General features: G+C 40.6%; 2 protein-coding genes across 3 annotated transcripts in view; one reads left to right on the forward strand and one right to left on the reverse strand.

Annotated features, from left to right (window-relative positions):
• Etl1 (SWI/SNF-related, matrix-associated actin-dependent regulator of chromatin, subfamily a, containing DEAD/H box 1) overlaps window positions 1–16,216 on the reverse strand; it is a 171,544-nt gene extending 155,328 nt beyond the window's left edge. The window contains exon 1 of one of the 2 annotated variants that reach the window (XM_067120410.1): window positions 16,079–16,216. The gene's annotated coding sequence lies outside the window, so the exon portion shown is untranslated. The remainder of the gene's footprint in view (window positions 1–16,078) is intronic. The other variant, XM_067120419.1, reaches the window with a different exon arrangement.
• On the forward strand, window positions 7,905–9,368 carry LOC136843232 (uncharacterized). Its single transcript, XM_067111329.1, has 2 exons — window positions 7,905–7,994; window positions 8,976–9,368. The coding sequence occupies exons 1-2, from the start codon at window positions 7,905–7,907 to the stop codon at window positions 9,366–9,368; spliced, it is 483 nt and encodes a 160-aa protein (XP_066967430.1).
• Window positions 16,217–16,486: the final 270 nt, after the last annotated feature.

A 16,486-nucleotide genomic window follows, 5' to 3' on the forward strand; every position in this document is an offset into this window, starting at 1 on the left:
TTTTATTTTATTTTTTACTATTATTCTTAATATTATTACTGTCATTACCTTTATTATAAATACTATTTTTTCTACTTCTTCAGCAACTGTGGATATTGCCGATTATAATATTTTTGTTATGTTATCTCACGTATCTACTGTAGATTGTGTGTATGTTATTGTCTCTATTTTGTATATTCCATGTATACATGGCCTTGAGCTGAAATAAAATTTATTATTATTTTTTATTTTATTTTATTTTTTTTTTTTTTATCACAGTCATCTTATTCAACTGGGTGGTTTTTATAGTGTGTGGTTCCGGGTTGCATCCTGGAACCCTATTAGCACACTTCTGTGTGAGTCCTGGAGTTTTTCCAGGTTCCTTTTCAAGGATCTTGGGATCATGCCTAGTGTTCCTATGATTATGGGTACAATTTCCACTGGTATATTCCATATCCTTCTTATTTCGATTTTCAGGTCTTGATACTTATCAACTTTTTCTCTTTCTTTCTCATCTACTTTGGTGTCCCATGGTATTGCAACATCAATGAGTGATACTTTCTTTTTTATTTTGTCAATCAACGCCACATCTGGTCTATTGGCAGGTATCACCCTATCTGTTCTGATACCATAGTCCCAGATATCTTTGCCTGATAGTTTTCTATCACTACCTCAGGTTGACATTCATTCCACTTATTACTGCAAGCTAGCTGGTGTTTCTTGCACAGGCTCCAGTGGAGGTCTTTGGCTACTGAATCATGCCTCTTTTCATACTGGTTCTGTGCAAGCACCGGACGCTTGCTATGTGGTTTATGGTCTCGTCTTTCATACTGCACTTCTTGCATATGGGTGAGATGTTATTTCCATACATTGTTTTTTTAACGTATCTGGTTATTAGGACCTGATCTTGTGCTTCTAAAGCCAACTGCAAGAGGAGCGAGGACTCAAGTGAAGACCTGAAGTGCTGAGAGAGACCGAGGCACAGAGTCCAAAACTGGAAGACCCTGTTCCAGAAGACGGACCTCTATACACAGAGAAGTAGGGAGCTACTGGCCATGCAGACTCACTGACAACCGTGCAGACTTGCAAACAACCATGCAGACTCGATGCCTTGTGGAAATTGACAAACTACCGGGTGAAAGCAAGTAACTGGCAAGCTTAGAATAAGCTTGAAAAAGTCCATAAAACCCACAAAAGCCTGGGCACAGACACAGCAGTGGCTTTCAAAAACCAGACCTAAGTCAAATTCTTCTGCAGATCAGACACAATTCACTTAACTGTGCCCCTGAGAGAAGAGGTGATGTTGGTCCAGATGAAAAAATAATAGTGCTGATTTCTGCAACTGTGTGACCCCTTTAGTAGTAAAGGAGCACCAGAGCTCTCTCTTCTTCAGCTTCAAAAGTAAAGAGAGTGGAAAGCTCTAAAAGCCATCTCAAAGGTCCTTGTCCTCACAGGACAGGACTCTGAGACAAACCAAGGCCATGTCTCCCGATAAATCCTAGAAGTCCTCTATCCTCTTAGCCAGTGTTCCCACTGACCAGTCAAGAAAGCTAAGAATTTAAAAAAATCTTGAAAAGATCTTCGACAAGGAGGCCTAGTTTTGTCAAAGCAAACATTATCTTGGTTGACAAGAATGCAGAACGTCAATGAGGGCAGAGGAAGGAAAGAAAAGATGCTGTGCCTTGCTCCCTTTTGGCCAAAAGCTAATCTCCCAACTCATTGAAAGACTTCTTGGAGGATGAAGAAAGTGCTGGAGGAGGGAGCTTTCTTCAACAAGGTTATAATTTTGGATCTCAAATGTCCCTGTCCACACTGGACAAGACTCTGAGACATTAACTGTCACTTAAAAGGGGTCAACGTCGGCTCATCTAGAACTATAGGCGAAGGTTGCCTTGCTCCTGAAACAGACTGAAGAGAAGAAAAAACGCCTGTGAGTGGATGCTTGGCGCTCAGAGGCGGGAGTCAGATACTAAAGAGTTGGCGCCGGGTGACTGGGAACTGGTGCTGGACACCTGGAAGATGGAGCCGGGCGCTCAATCTGGAACTGGCGCTTATGAAAGAATGACAGTGCGTTCTCAGTAAGAAAGGAGCTGAGTACTAAAGAGATAGTGCCAAGCACTCGGGAACTGGTGTCAGCCGTTTGGGAATTGGCGCCGGGTGAACAGGAACTGGCGCTGGAACTTGGAAGCTGGCATCAGGCACTCAGGAAGATGCAGAAAAAATGTCCGTGAGCGGAGGCTTAGCGCTCAGCAGCAGGAGCCAAGAACTAGATAGATAATGCCATGCGCTCGGGAACAGGCGCTGGGCGTTTGAGAATTGGCACCGGGCACTTGGGAACTGGTGCCAGGAGCTCGGAAGCTGGCACCAGGCATTCAGGAATTGGTGCTGCTCGGAAGCGCTTGTCTGAGAGGGTTCATTTGGAGCTTAGGGGCTAAGTAAGTCACTCAACAAATGAATGCTCAGGAGAAAAGGTATTCACTGTTCCAATGGATGTCGGGCTGAGGATGAGACAGAGGGATTCACAGTGAAACTGCAGGAAGGCTGTGGGATGCGGCTAGCCTCTTAATACCACGAGACAAGAAGCGGAGAACGACAACCGTCGTTGGTGCGTCTCTTCAGCGGCCTTGAAGAATGAAGAAAACGTTTGCAGCACCTATGGCACCAGGCACCCAAGAGCTGGTGCCAGTGCTCGGAAGTTGTTGCTGGACACTTGGAAGCTGGCGCTGGGCTCAGAAGCAGGTGCCAGATACTTGGGAAGTGGCACCACACTGTCAGATAATTGGTGCATATCTAATAAGACGTCTTTCTAGTGGCTGTCTGTCGAAACCTGGGTGTGTGCAACAGGTTCGACTGATGGGGCAACTACCCATGGACAAACCCAACCGGCCTCCCTTGGACATTCGGTATGTCTTCTCCCAGGTTCAGGGGAGTGAGACAGGGACCTTCGTCTAGGAGAACTGGCGGGACGAGTAGCCACCTCCTCCACTTGCACAACACTATCACTTATTACTTTGTGGGAAGTGGTGCTGTATGAATACATTTTCCCATTAATGTCTTCAGTGACACACCTAACTCCACCACTGTATTCACTAGTAGGTTAATTTTCAAATCTAGACTCTAGACTGGCAATGACATCGGTTTTGGAAGCAAGGGAGCCAGGTGTGGGAGTAGGTGGATTCAAAGTAGAAGGGCTAGTAGCAGGAGACAAAATTAGGAAGAGGGGAAGAAGGAATAGCAGAGATATCTTCTAATCTAGGATAGGGTAGAACTCTAGGATAAGGGAAGCTCGTTTCTCGGCCCTAGAAGCTGCTTTCCTTTTCTATTCCTCTCTAACTTGTCTAGTTGAGATTTAAGTACCTTCTACTCTTGCTAGTATCACATTTTTGAAAGTAGATTGTATTTTTCATAACTACAGTACACAAACCTGAGGTCCTTTACATTAGGAATTACTTACGGCAAAGCTGGACCGGCCGTTAAACTCTTGAACAAGGTGGTTAGGGAGTAACTACTGCCAGTTGCTCCCTAACCATACCCGCCTGCCCGGATGTGAACATTCCAGTTTGCCTTTCGGTCCAGGTTCAGACTGAGATGTGGCATGAGGCGGGCATAAAATGTAATGTAAAAGACCTCAGGTTTGTATAGTTAGGAAAAATACAATTTACTTTCAAAAATTGTGATTTGTTCCGACACGATATACATACCATTGGTCCTTTACACTAGGAAGACTCACTGGTTGGAGGGAGGAATCTAAGTGAGTCTCCTGAACTGACTGGAGTTCTGCACACCTGGGCTACTCCTCCTGGTCGAAAGGGTGAGGAGGAGTACTGTGCCTCTGACATATTGATCGGAGTGTAGGAACTGCAAGATCAAATGTCAGATACTGGAACTTTTTGCATGAGTGAGGAAACATAACTCATACGAAATGGGCTGGGAAGAATCTTAAAGTCGGAGGCAGTAAGGAAAACCCGAGATAGGGATTCCCTTATTGCCAGTTTCTCCTTCCTCCCCTTACTAGAGGAAGGAGCAGAATTGCTTCTATGATTCTAAAAGAAAAATAGAACAGGTGCTCGATGTGTAGTCTTACCACATCAGATGCCAGATCCAGCAAGTATCGATTCGAGTCCTATTCTCATCCCGAAGGAGGAAAAGTAGGAGGACAAGTGAGGAGGAAGAGAGGCCAGTCACTCTCGGAACCCTTCTCACTTAGGCGAGGTGCTACTAGTCCTCTACAAGGAGCCGGGTAAGAAAACTACAACTTGTTGAGCAGCCACCACAGGGCCAAGGAAAAAAGGTTCCAAGGGCCTGTGGGCAAGACCACAGGAAGAAGACGAGAGTGTGGTCTATGAGACCACATGTTGCTTCCAGACAGATAGAAACTTCTGGAATGCGAGGGATGAACCAAGCCCTGACTTCGTGAGTTCTTGGGTGGAAAGTACCGGTATTATCATCACCAGCTGCTGAGTACCTCCTTCGATTGCTTCGTGAAGCCAGGAGAAAGATGTGTCCTTAAATACTTCCTTCGGAGAGATAGTACTAGCAAAAATGTCGAAGACATCCAGGTTAGAAAGGTTGAGCCTTCGGAAAGTACCACAGCTCCCAACTGAGATATCCAGCCAACTACTGCTGTGCCTGCGATGCTCACTGTCAACCTGAAAGAAAAAACAAAGATGTTTAGTAGGGGGAGACTCCTCTCGCTCTGAGGGGAACTGCCCTATGCAGTGAGAGGTTGCCTGACCGGCCGCGACCCCCCCTCGCGGTCTTCGCCTGACGAGCGAGCAAAGAGGGAGAAGGAGAGATCTCTCTCCCAAAGGAGAGATAAGAAAGAACCTACAGGGAGAGAGAAGGAAGGGTAGGGAGGCCACCAAGGGCACCATGGAAGCAAAACTTTCTGACGACACCCACAACCACCTTCTTCTTCTCCCCCTCCTTCCCCCCCCTCCAACTCTCCATAACACAGAAGGCAAAAACAACTCTCAGCACAAGTAAAAAGGAAGTAGTCATGCCCTTGTACATAGAGGACAGGAGCCCAAGACGGAGAGCGAACTCTTTACGTCCTGATCAATGTAGGGGAGCAAAGATATTACCGGTATGTCCCAATCTAATCTCCAAACGTACAGGGGTAATGCCTTCAGTATCTAGATACAGGGCCACTGGAAGAGAGACATTACCACTTGTTTACGCCCCTCTAAATACCCCCTTGGCCTTCAAACCCAAGACACAGTTGCAGGGGAACGACGCCTGATGCAAGGCTATCACAAATCGTGGGTTTGTATTAATAAATATCAAACACATGTAATATATTCACAAATACAGAAGGATCCCACCAGGATAATAAAGAGCTTAACGACAGTCAGGCAAAGAGATCCGAAAACACATCTGCAATGCATGACAGCCAAAAGCAAACTGGAATGTTTACATCCGAGCAAGAGGGTATTCCCCTACCTGACGGTAGATACTGCCTAACCACCTTGTTTAAAAGTTTAACGGCCGTATCCAGCTTCGCCGTAAGTAATTCCTAATGTAAAGGACCGATGGTTTGTATATCGTATCGGAACATTACATTTAGCACAAGTTCTCTCCCTACTATATTTCTGCCCACTACATTTACTGCAAATTGTATGAGAATCATATCAAGATTTGATTAATCTGGCTTAACAGTTTTCGCTATAATGGAGAAACTTGGTGAACTTGAACCAGACATAATAATAACCAAAGAACTAAAAAAATTATCCTGAAAGCTATTAAAGCTTGAAGGCTACTCAAATGAGCAATAATACTTTTCTGAGATCCGGCCATGCAACCAAAATTTAGTAAACAAAAGCTGCAGCAAACCCCCGATGTTACTCGAGAGCCAGCAGAAACACAATGAGGCTATCTGCTAAGTCATTTTCAGTATTCCCAGTGGTGGGCGGGGCCTGTCACCTACACTAAACAATCGAAGCGCTACCGCTATTTTTTAAATAAAAGCTTCCATGCGAGTTAGAAACTATAACTATGTCATTACTTGGTAAGTGTCTTAAATGAAAATAAGTTCTTCTGCAATTCTGGAGATCACAGGGAAAATAGAAATTGGCCTGTGATTACTGCAGTCTGCAGATATGCCACTCTTTGGAACAGGCACTTCTTTACTAGGCTTGTGCTCATCTGCAAAGATACTACGCCAGCCTGAAAATATACAGAATCTACTAATCTTGGAAGAAAACAAAGGGAAGAAACCATCAGGATATTCTCCACCCCAGTTATCAAGATTATCCAGAATTTTTAACATCCCGCAGGCGAAATGCAAATTTTATAACAATAGGCTCAGGATGACAAGTATCATGGAGAGGGACACCCTCAGATGATTGCTTAGCTTCAAATGCTCGGTGAAGTGGTTCAGCCTTTACCTTAGGGCCAGTATCTGATCTACCATCTTCTGTTAGTAGTGGTGGAATGGAAGATGAGCCTGACCCAACAATATATGATACCAATTTGGTCCACCACAGATGAGGCTAAGGAATTCATTCAAGTTTCCTTTTTAAGGCATTATTGTAATTACTCTAAGCTATATGGTAAATTCTATTCATAACACAACGAAACTCAAAAAAAATGGTGTACTTTTCACATGAACAACTTTTTCTCCATGTCTTGAATTTGGTCTGTTTGTCCTGGTAAGCAAGCATCTACATGTATCATCAAACCAGGAAACACTACCACCAAAGGCAAGCCAACAGCCTTAGCAACCAAAGAAACACGAAGCAGCAGCAAGAAAAGCAGCATGAGGACCCTCCTTCTTAGCCAAAGCTAAGTGGTAGAGAAAGCAAAATCTTCTATAGGTAACTAACAAGCAATGAATGCCCACCTGGAACATCACAGGAGTTAATAGCAGCTGTTGGAGGATAGCGGAGTACCTGGATAATGGTTCCACCAGGGGAAAACTCAGCCTAAAAATGTACCGTTTAGGCTATACGATTACACTTACAATTTGAAATGCTCTACTTGTTCTGAATAAGTCAGAATAAATTGGAGCCATGACCAGGATCACAGTGATTGGTTGTTACAACAGTGATCTGTATAGTTAGAGTTTAGGTCTGTGATAATTAACTGGTCAAAAAAAGGTTGAAGCCACTATTGATGCAGCATTATCGCAGGCAATATCAATAGTATTTCTTCATTGACAGACTCCTTGAAGGAATATTTGCAGAAAATCCAGGAATTGAACATTGAAATATTGGATCTAAAAGTCCTGGAAACGACCTGACCAAATTATGAATCAAGCTGAATTTAGCCTACAGGTAGGCACTGAAATTCATTGACTAAACTCCTCCATCACGAGTCTCCTAGCTGTACAGGGTGAACCTAGTGCACCGATATTGCCTGATAAAGCTAGTGTAAAGTTACCTAAATTAGACCTCAAACATTTTGATAGTGCTGTATCGGAATGGAATTCATTTTGGGAACTTTATGAAGTATCACAGTAAACCAACGTACTGATTTTGAGAAAATACAGTTTTCTTATTTGAAGGGCCTATTGGAAGGTGAGACTCTGGAACTGATATCTGGTTTTAAATTAGCAGGTGATAAATATTTACAAGCAGTGAATTTGTTAAAAGAGACCAGTGGCAGAAAAGATGAAATCAAGTTATTTAGTTAGAAAACTCTTCCAAACTACGACTCCCATGGCAGATGTAGAATCACTACAAGGTTTTAGAGTGCAATTGGAATGCTGCATAAGATCAATGGAGAGTGAACAGCTGGAATTGAGTAAATTGTATACCATCTTGCTCTACACCAAACTACCTAGTAGCATAAGTGAAATAATAAAACAATGGTGCGGAGAAGACTGGCTTAAATTTGACACCTTTAAAAAATATCTTGAAGAAGAAATACACAATTTGAGGGCTTTTCCACAGACTGAACAAGTAAAAGCTAATACATTAATAATAATGGTATCTGCTTTTGCAGTAGAACAAGGGCAATCTGTGGGACCAAAAGAAACATCAGTAAGGCCTAAAGAAAATAGGAACAAAGCCAAGGTAAAACAAGTTAGAGGATGTGCACTTTGTAAATCCTATGTAACCAGAGGAGGAAAGATGTTTCATATGCCCATCCAATAAACACTTCATTCCAACTGTGACAGGCAAGGTTGTAACAAGGGCTGCACTATTAAGACACCACAGTGCTATATGCAATCGAAACCAGCCAAATAAATCTAAGGTAGGTGGGATACAAGTTGGAATATTCTCTTTGACAAATACCGGACAGGGAAATAAGATGACTAGGAAGTCGATCTTATCTACAGAGATAATACCCTAAAGGGTAAAAGAGGTTGCATTGTGCGAAAGAGAGGGTTGTTGGATACCTGTGCCGAGAGATCATTTATGAAGAAATCTGCTCTTGAGGGACTACATTATAAAAGCAAGGGAGTTGAAAATATATCACTGAGAGGTTACTTAACTTCTACACCAGTTAAGGAATAAGAAATAGTGAACATCACTGTACCTCATCAGGGTAGATTAATATATATGGTATGTATAGTGGTAGACGAACTACCAGAATATACAAAGAAATCTGACGTTACGAAGAACTTAAGATCGTTGTGTAGAACGAAAATCTGCTTGGCTGATAAAGATTTTGATCCACCAGTAGAGAAACAATTGCCTATAGGATTGTTAATAGGGGTTGACAATGTGTACAACATTATACATCCAGGGTTTAGGAAATTTGAAAATTTAGTATTGCTACCAACCATATTTGGTTATGTGGTAACTGAAACACGTAGTTCTCCTCCCACCAAGGGGACTCATGTTTCCATTTTAAAGCTGGCAGTGGAAACCGTCAAACCGACGACATAAATACGGCTGAATGGGCGACTCATTTAAAGGATCCAAGAGAAGACCTTGAAACTTTATGGTGTAGATCATTTAGGTACTGACTGCAGTGAAATAACAGAACAGGAACAGAAAGTACTGGAGAACTTTGAGAGTACTATAACTTATTCTGTAATTGACAAACAGTATGTTGTGGCACTGAATAAACGGAGATTAACTTCCAACTTTGGGTTGGCTTTGAATAGATTAACACAACAGTGTGGCAAGTTTCAGAAGGACACTCAGTATCTAGAACACTACCAGAAAATCCTGAAGGATCATGAGGATAGGGGATTCATAGAAAGAGTGGAATATGTGAAAACAGAGGAAGACTGTCATTTCTTGGCACACAATGGTGTTAAAAAGGACACTGCAACAAGGATTGTATTTGACTGCTTGGTCAGACAGGGAAAAAGTGGGTTAAGCTTGAACAATTGTTTGTGGACAGGACTACATATAACAGCTGACCTGCTCAAAGTTCTGCTGCAGTTAAAACAAAATCATTTACCTGTATTAGTGACACAGAGAAGGCATTTTTAATGGTGTAACTCAAGGAAGAATATAGAAACTTTACTAGGTTTTTATGGTTGGAAGATCCAAAAGACCCTAACAGTAAATAGTAGTGTATAGGTTTTGAGTTGTTTTATTTGGCGCTACATGTTCTCCCTTTCTGCCGAATGCAACAATTAAGAAACACCTATCTATGGTAGAAGGTGACATAGAAAGGATGAAAAGAGGACTATGTGTAGATAACTTGCAGTTCACTAGCAATGATGATAATAAACTGGTAAATTTTTTCTTTGAAACAAATAAGATATTTGTGCAGGCACATTTATACCTGAAAGAATGGACAAGTAATAATGACTCGTTGCAAACTATTTATAGAGAATATGGGATTAGTGCCAGAGAACAAACAACTAATAAGGTCTTAGGTCTGAGCTGGGACAGAGAAAAAGATACCTTGACATTACATCCAACTAAGATAAATAAGTCCAGCCAGACTAAGAGAGAAGTGTTGAGAACTGTTGCACGAATTTACAATCCATTAGGAGTACTTCTACCTGTTACTATTAGGGTAAGGATATACCTGCAGAATTCGTAGAAGCAGCAACTGGATTGGGATGAGCAACTCCCAGACCCATTGCAGAAATAATGGGTTGAGTTATCAAAAGACTTGGAAAAATGTCTTGATATTTCCTTTCCTAGGAATACTAGCCTAGGAAAGGGGGACCCCTTACAAATATTCTGTGATGCCAGTGAGTTAGCATATGTTTGTGTAGCCTACAGAGTTAAGAACAAAAACTCTTATTTAATGGTGGCAAAGGCAAGAGTAGTGCCCATTAAAGAATTAACTGTTCCAAAACTTGAGTTGAGGGCATTGTTGCTAACAGCAAGGATGGCCAAATTTATTAAAGAATCCTTTGAGAAGGATGAATTTGTAGAATCTGGCCAGTATCGAAAAGTGTTCTCCCTGTATTTGTGAAAAATAGAGTACAGGAAATATACTCTTTAATTTCAGAGGCGGTCTTATCCTATGTGCCTACAAATGATAATCCCAGTGACTGGTTGATACGTGGGAAAAGGACAGAAATGATCTTGGATAGTTCTTTCTGGTGGGAGAGACCCCCTTGGTTAAGAAAAATTCCTCTTGGCCAATAGATAGGTCGTGGGTTGATGGATCACTTGTGCAGGGTAGGGAAGAGAACAATTTGGTCAATACTGTAGGGGACAACCTGAATGGTAATACTCACTTGCTGAATTGGAAGAGATTCAGCAAGGTTAAAAAGGTCTATAGGACCACAGTGTGGATCCTATGATTTTTTTAATAATTATAAGAGTTCAATCAATATGAAGAGGCATGGTGAATTGATTTTGGAAGAACTCCAAGAGGCAAAGAATAAGACTATTGCCATCATACAAAGGGAATTTTTCCAAGAAGAATAGGAGTTTGACAAAGGGGGTAAGAAAACCAAAACTAGCTCTCGTACACCAGTTGAATCTTTACCAGGACAACGGGGTAATAAGGTGTAAGGGTAGACTAGAACACGCAGTTACCCAAAGCTGCTAAGTTTCCTATACTATTGCCAAAGAGTTGCCATGTTACTCGGGTAATTATTAAGGATCATGATGCTAATGCTCATATGAGTGTAAATGCAACTGTGGCAAGTGTCAGGCAGGAGTTCTGGATCCCATAGATAAGGCAACTATGTAAGAGTATATTACACCATTGTGTTATTTGTAGGAGAATGCAGGGGAGGCCATATAGGACCAATACAGGCAGTACCTGGGTTACGATGGGTCAGGCTTATCACGTTCCGAGGTTACAACGCTTTTCAAACATATTCATCAGAAATTATTTCCCGGTTTACGACGCATGTCCCTCGGTTACGATGCTTACGACGCTGATCTGATAGAAGAAATATGGCTCCAAAACAGCATAATAATAAAAATTTGGAGGTTTTTTATGAAAAACTCAATAAAACTGCAGTTTTACATCATTTTCATTGCACCCAAAGCATTAAAAGTAAGGTTTTCTTTGGATTTTTGACGATTTTTCGGCTTACGACAATTTTCGGCATACAACGCGGCGTAGGAACGGAACCCCCGTCGTAAACCAGGGACTACCTGTATAGTTCCTCCATTTCCTGAGTTCAAGGTGCAATGTAAGCAACCTTTTAATACACAGACGTGGACTACACCGGCGCATTATGGGTTAAAGGAAAAGGACACAGCCCTGAGAAGGCTTATATCATCTTATTTATGTGCCCGATAATCAGAGCAATACATTTGGAGCTACAGTGAACCCCCCGTATTCGCGGGGGATGCAAACCGCACCCTCCTGAGAATAGCTAAAATCTGTGAATACTTAAAACCCCTCTAAAAACACTTAGAACTGCTCATTTTGATAGTTTACACACAAGAAAAACCCTGTAAAAATGGTTATATAGTTATACCTGAGTATTTTAATAGTTTTATCACAAAAAGTACATTTATTCATGAAAATTATATGAAAATACAGTAATTAGCGAATATTTCTCAGTGAAAAATACCACGAATGGGCGAATTTTCCGCGAATAATGGGTGTACATGTTCCACAGAGAAACCCGCAAACGCATGAGTCCGCGAATCATGAGAACGCGAATATGGGGGGTATACTGTAGTTGATAACCAGTCCTGTGACGCGTTTCTCATGAGTTTTAGAAAATTCTGCAGTAGAAGAGGTTTCCCAGCACTCATGTTGAGTGTCAACGCTACCAAGTTTGTAGTGGCACCAGAATATCTTAAGACCATGTCGAAGAGACCCATCAAGTAGGAATGGTGTATGGCTCTTGGCCCAGGATAGGCGAAGTAGTCCTCATTCATGACAAGGGGCCAAGGAGCAAGTGGAAGTTGGGCCCAGTGATCCAGTTACATATGGGGCGAGACAAGGTACCAAGAGTGGCTACTCTAAGAACGACCCATAGCCAGATCATGAGACCTGTAATTGAGTTATACCCCTTAGAGCTGTGGCAGGAGATAAGGGAAATTAATCCTGCAACAGACTGTGCTTATGCCAATCTCATTCTCATTCAAGCTAGGAATACTGAAGGCACCATTTGAACTAACTAGAAGTTTATATCGTTTATGTCTTAGATTAATATACACAACGCAATGCAGTGTTTTAAGTGCAATTTGGAACAGCATATGAGTGAAGTAACCTGGGTGTTGTAGGGTAAGACTTAGGCTACGATTATGTTGGTACGTTTCAAACCATTTATTCTATACAATTACACTTACGATTTAAGATGCTCTACTTGTTCTGAATGAGTCGGAATAATTACCTATCAACTTAAAAAAAATTAAAACTTAAGTTTATACACGCCATTCAGTTTGGATGAATTTAGCGGGAAAATGTTCACAACATTTCAACTATTTAGCCCAGCTTGGGACTCGGGAGAGACTAGGAGAGCTGTTAATCAGCTCAGTGGTCTGGTAAAACTAAGGTATACTTAGGGAGAGACATCGTTCAGTATGCCTTGAGATTTCAGAGGGAAATATACTGCTTCTCTGCCACTCCAGGACGTCTTTTTATTTATTTGCTCATAAATATACCCAGGGATTGCTGATGGTTTTAGTTCTTATCTTTTATGATAGTATGTCAGCTATAACTGTAATTTTGCAAAGAAATGTGCAAAGAAATATTAGAAAAAACATGTATACCTCACAAATAGTTACTGCATCTCTTCATCTCAGTAAATCTCATAAATATTTTACAACAAATAAACTCAGAATTTGTTAATGATTTTAGTTCTTATCTGTTGCGATATTGTGTGAGCTGTAATTATAATAATTTTACAAAATAAAGTAAAATAATTATAAAAAAAAATCCGTAACTAGGAAAAATTAACATATTTTTACAAGTTTCTTGTAAAACAGGCCTCACACAGGGTTGTAAATAGTCACTTTCAACTTTGTGGAAGGTACAGAAACTTTTTATAATTTTTTTCTCACACCATGTGTACTTGCATATGTTTCTCTTTCCACTGATGTGTTTTTTTTTAAATTGGCCAACCTTAAAGTTTGCCCAGTCTGGGGTTGTGCTTAAAATATATTCAACCCATCCCTTAAGGGTTAATTTTATATGGTAAATCAAGAACTAAAGCAACCTCTTCAAAAGGTGGTGCCATAATCCCTTCCACTGATAAAAGTATCTTCCAACCAAACTGAATTACCTGGAATAAGACCAGAGGTACCCACCCAACCATGGAGTAAGGAATATGATATGTAGAGCTAAGCAGACAGGTGCCCCCTTGCCAGACAAGACCCATGGTCGAGTTTAGATGAATTTCAGTGTTTCACTTTTATGATTTATGGTGTTCTTAGTCAGGTTAGGATGAGGGATCTAGGGAGAGGCATTGCCTGTCCTAGATAAAGACGTGGTACCTTAGATTTAGGTTTTGTTAGGTCAAGTTTAATAAGATATTTTACTCTTTGACTAACACTGCTTTAGTTAAGGTTAGTATGGAGAACAACAGGAGAGCCAAAGTCTCCATGCCAGGTAAGGACAAAGTAACCTAAGTTTGGTTAAGATGCATCCCTACTTTTTACTCAATGACCTAAAGTACTCTAGGTCAGGTTGGGTGGGATTTGGGAGGGGGGTGAGGGAATAGGCTCCCTTGCCTGGTAATAACTAAGTGCCTAGGGTTAGGTTAGGGAACAGAATCTAAGGTTAAGGTTCAGCCTATCCCTTGTAATTAGCCTTTTGACACGATCTTTGTCCTTTATAATGCGTTTAGGGATTAATACTAACAAAGAAATTAACCACGTATTTCTCAGACTGTTTGTCTGGTTTGGTATCTCCTTAAAAACCCAAGTTTCCTGCTGGGGCCCCTCCATAATTTTATTACATATAGAAGCTGGAAATACACAAAATCCAGTGGTTTGCATAAATATTGTCAGAAATGCAAAATCTTGAAGTGAGGTCTTGGAAAAACACATGGTTCATGTATTTAACAAGGAATTAAAATATCATAGCATTACCATTATTTCTGGCTTAAAGCCTCCTGGGTCAGGTTAACTGGGATGTTCAGGAGAGGTCACCAGTCAGAAAGGATCTGTCATTGCTAGTAAGTGTGATTCCACTCAAGACACTTAGATTAGGATGCATCCCTGTATTTCACTCTACTGAACACTATGTTACGTGTCTTGGGTCAGATTAACCCTTAGTGGACAGGCATCATCATATGATGATCTATAACACATTTTGAGTGATGGACAGGCTAACTCATATGAGTGTTAATATTACACACCATATGATTTGGATGAATTTAGTAGGAAAGATGTTCCTAGCACTTCAATGGTCCATAAATGACTTATGGCAACTGTAGCAGCTCAGCACAGGACAGAGGGGGATCAGTGTGCCTTGAGACTTGATGGGGGAATGTATCGGCCCGCCCTCTCTATCCCATGACATCTTTTTATTTATTTACTCATAAATGTGTCCAGGGATTGCTGTTGGTTTTAGTTCTTATCTTTTATGATAGTATGTCAGCTATAATTGAAATTTTGCAAAGAAAAGTGCAAAGAAACATTAGGAAAAACATGCACACCTCACAAAATCTTACTGCATCTCCCCATCTCAGTAAATCTCAAAGATATTTTACAACAAATATACATACTCAGAATCTGTTGCTGATTTTAGTTCTTATCTGTTATGATACTGTATGAGCTATAATTATAATTTTACAATATAAAATAAACTATTAGGAATAAACATAACTTGGTAAAATTAGCATATCTTTATAAGTGTCTTGTAAAAGATGCCCCACACAGGGTTGTAAATAGTCACTTTCAACTTCCCATGGAAGATAGGGAAAAACTTTTTTAATTTTTTTTCTTACACCATGTGCATTTGCATACCTTCCTCTTTCCACTTATGTGTTTTTCTTTTTTAATTTGACCAACCTTCAAGTTTGCCCAGTCTGGTGTGTGGTTAATATATATTTAGCCCGTCCCTTATGGGTTAAATAAAGAATGAAACCTCACTTGTCAGGTGCAATGTGACACACTAGGATAGGCTACATTAGTTTATGGAAGACTAGGTTGGGATGCAGCCTGTACCTCACTCGTTTTTTTTTCCGCCCTTTCGTTTCCCCAGTGGTTCCCCAGTATTTATAGACAAATTTAGAAGTGCGGCTTAAAGAGGTTACGCTAGCATTTCCGAAGGGAATTGACGTCAAATTCATTAGAATCACATCAAACTATCAGAAAAACTATAATTTCCTTTTGACTCAAAAATTGATACTGAATAACTTTTACCGAACAATTATTAAAACAAGGTATTGATTATCCCGCCCAGATAGAGAAAATAATCCTAAAAAGTTCGTCTAAAGAATAAATGAATAATGTGGCAGGTAAAAAAGCCACTTTCAATCGCCATTACCCTTATCTAGGTACCATAGAAGAATTAACCGCACTACGTCTAACAGTTAATTGCACCAGAAGCAAAGGTCCCTAACACGTACACTCGAATATGAAAGGAATGAGACTAAAATAAACAGAAAGAAAATCTCTATCACGGCAAAACAAGAAACACTTGCAGTGCAATTCTCCATGACAGTCAATGACACCGGACGCTGCTCTACAAATCGCTCATCTGATAATTCTAAAAAACGCACAATAAACATAATAGAAAAACCCTTTGCTTAGAATAAGACCTGCTTAGAATATCAATGAAGCTTAAACGATGGTCACTAGGTAATCATACGAACCTATGCAGACAAATGGATGAAATCAATATGAAATGTGGAAACCGCGAACCTTTGCACAGAAAAAAGTAAACAAAGACGGCGATCAGGACACGGGGAGCGTTCATAAATCACTGCAACTCACATGGGGCACTAAAGTCTACTTGAAAAATGCCATTTTTGTGGTTAACCTGTGCTTGTACGACAGTTAAATATAAATTACCCAAAACTATGAATATCTACTTCAAAATCTGCCCATGTTGTATTTGCTTAGTCCTTTTGCACAGGTGTTCAAAGAAATACAATATTTTCTGCGATCACAGAAAAGAATTACTAATTCCTCGTGTAATGGAATATAAATTTCAGTTTTTTAGAAATTTTGCATGCGTTCTAAAACTTTTTTTATTGTAATACCCTTTGACCTAACGTTTG

This window comes from Macrobrachium rosenbergii, chromosome 2 (assembly GCF_040412425.1).
Source record: "Macrobrachium rosenbergii isolate ZJJX-2024 chromosome 2, ASM4041242v1, whole genome shotgun sequence".
Taxonomy (NCBI): Eukaryota; Metazoa; Arthropoda; class Malacostraca; order Decapoda; family Palaemonidae; genus Macrobrachium; species Macrobrachium rosenbergii.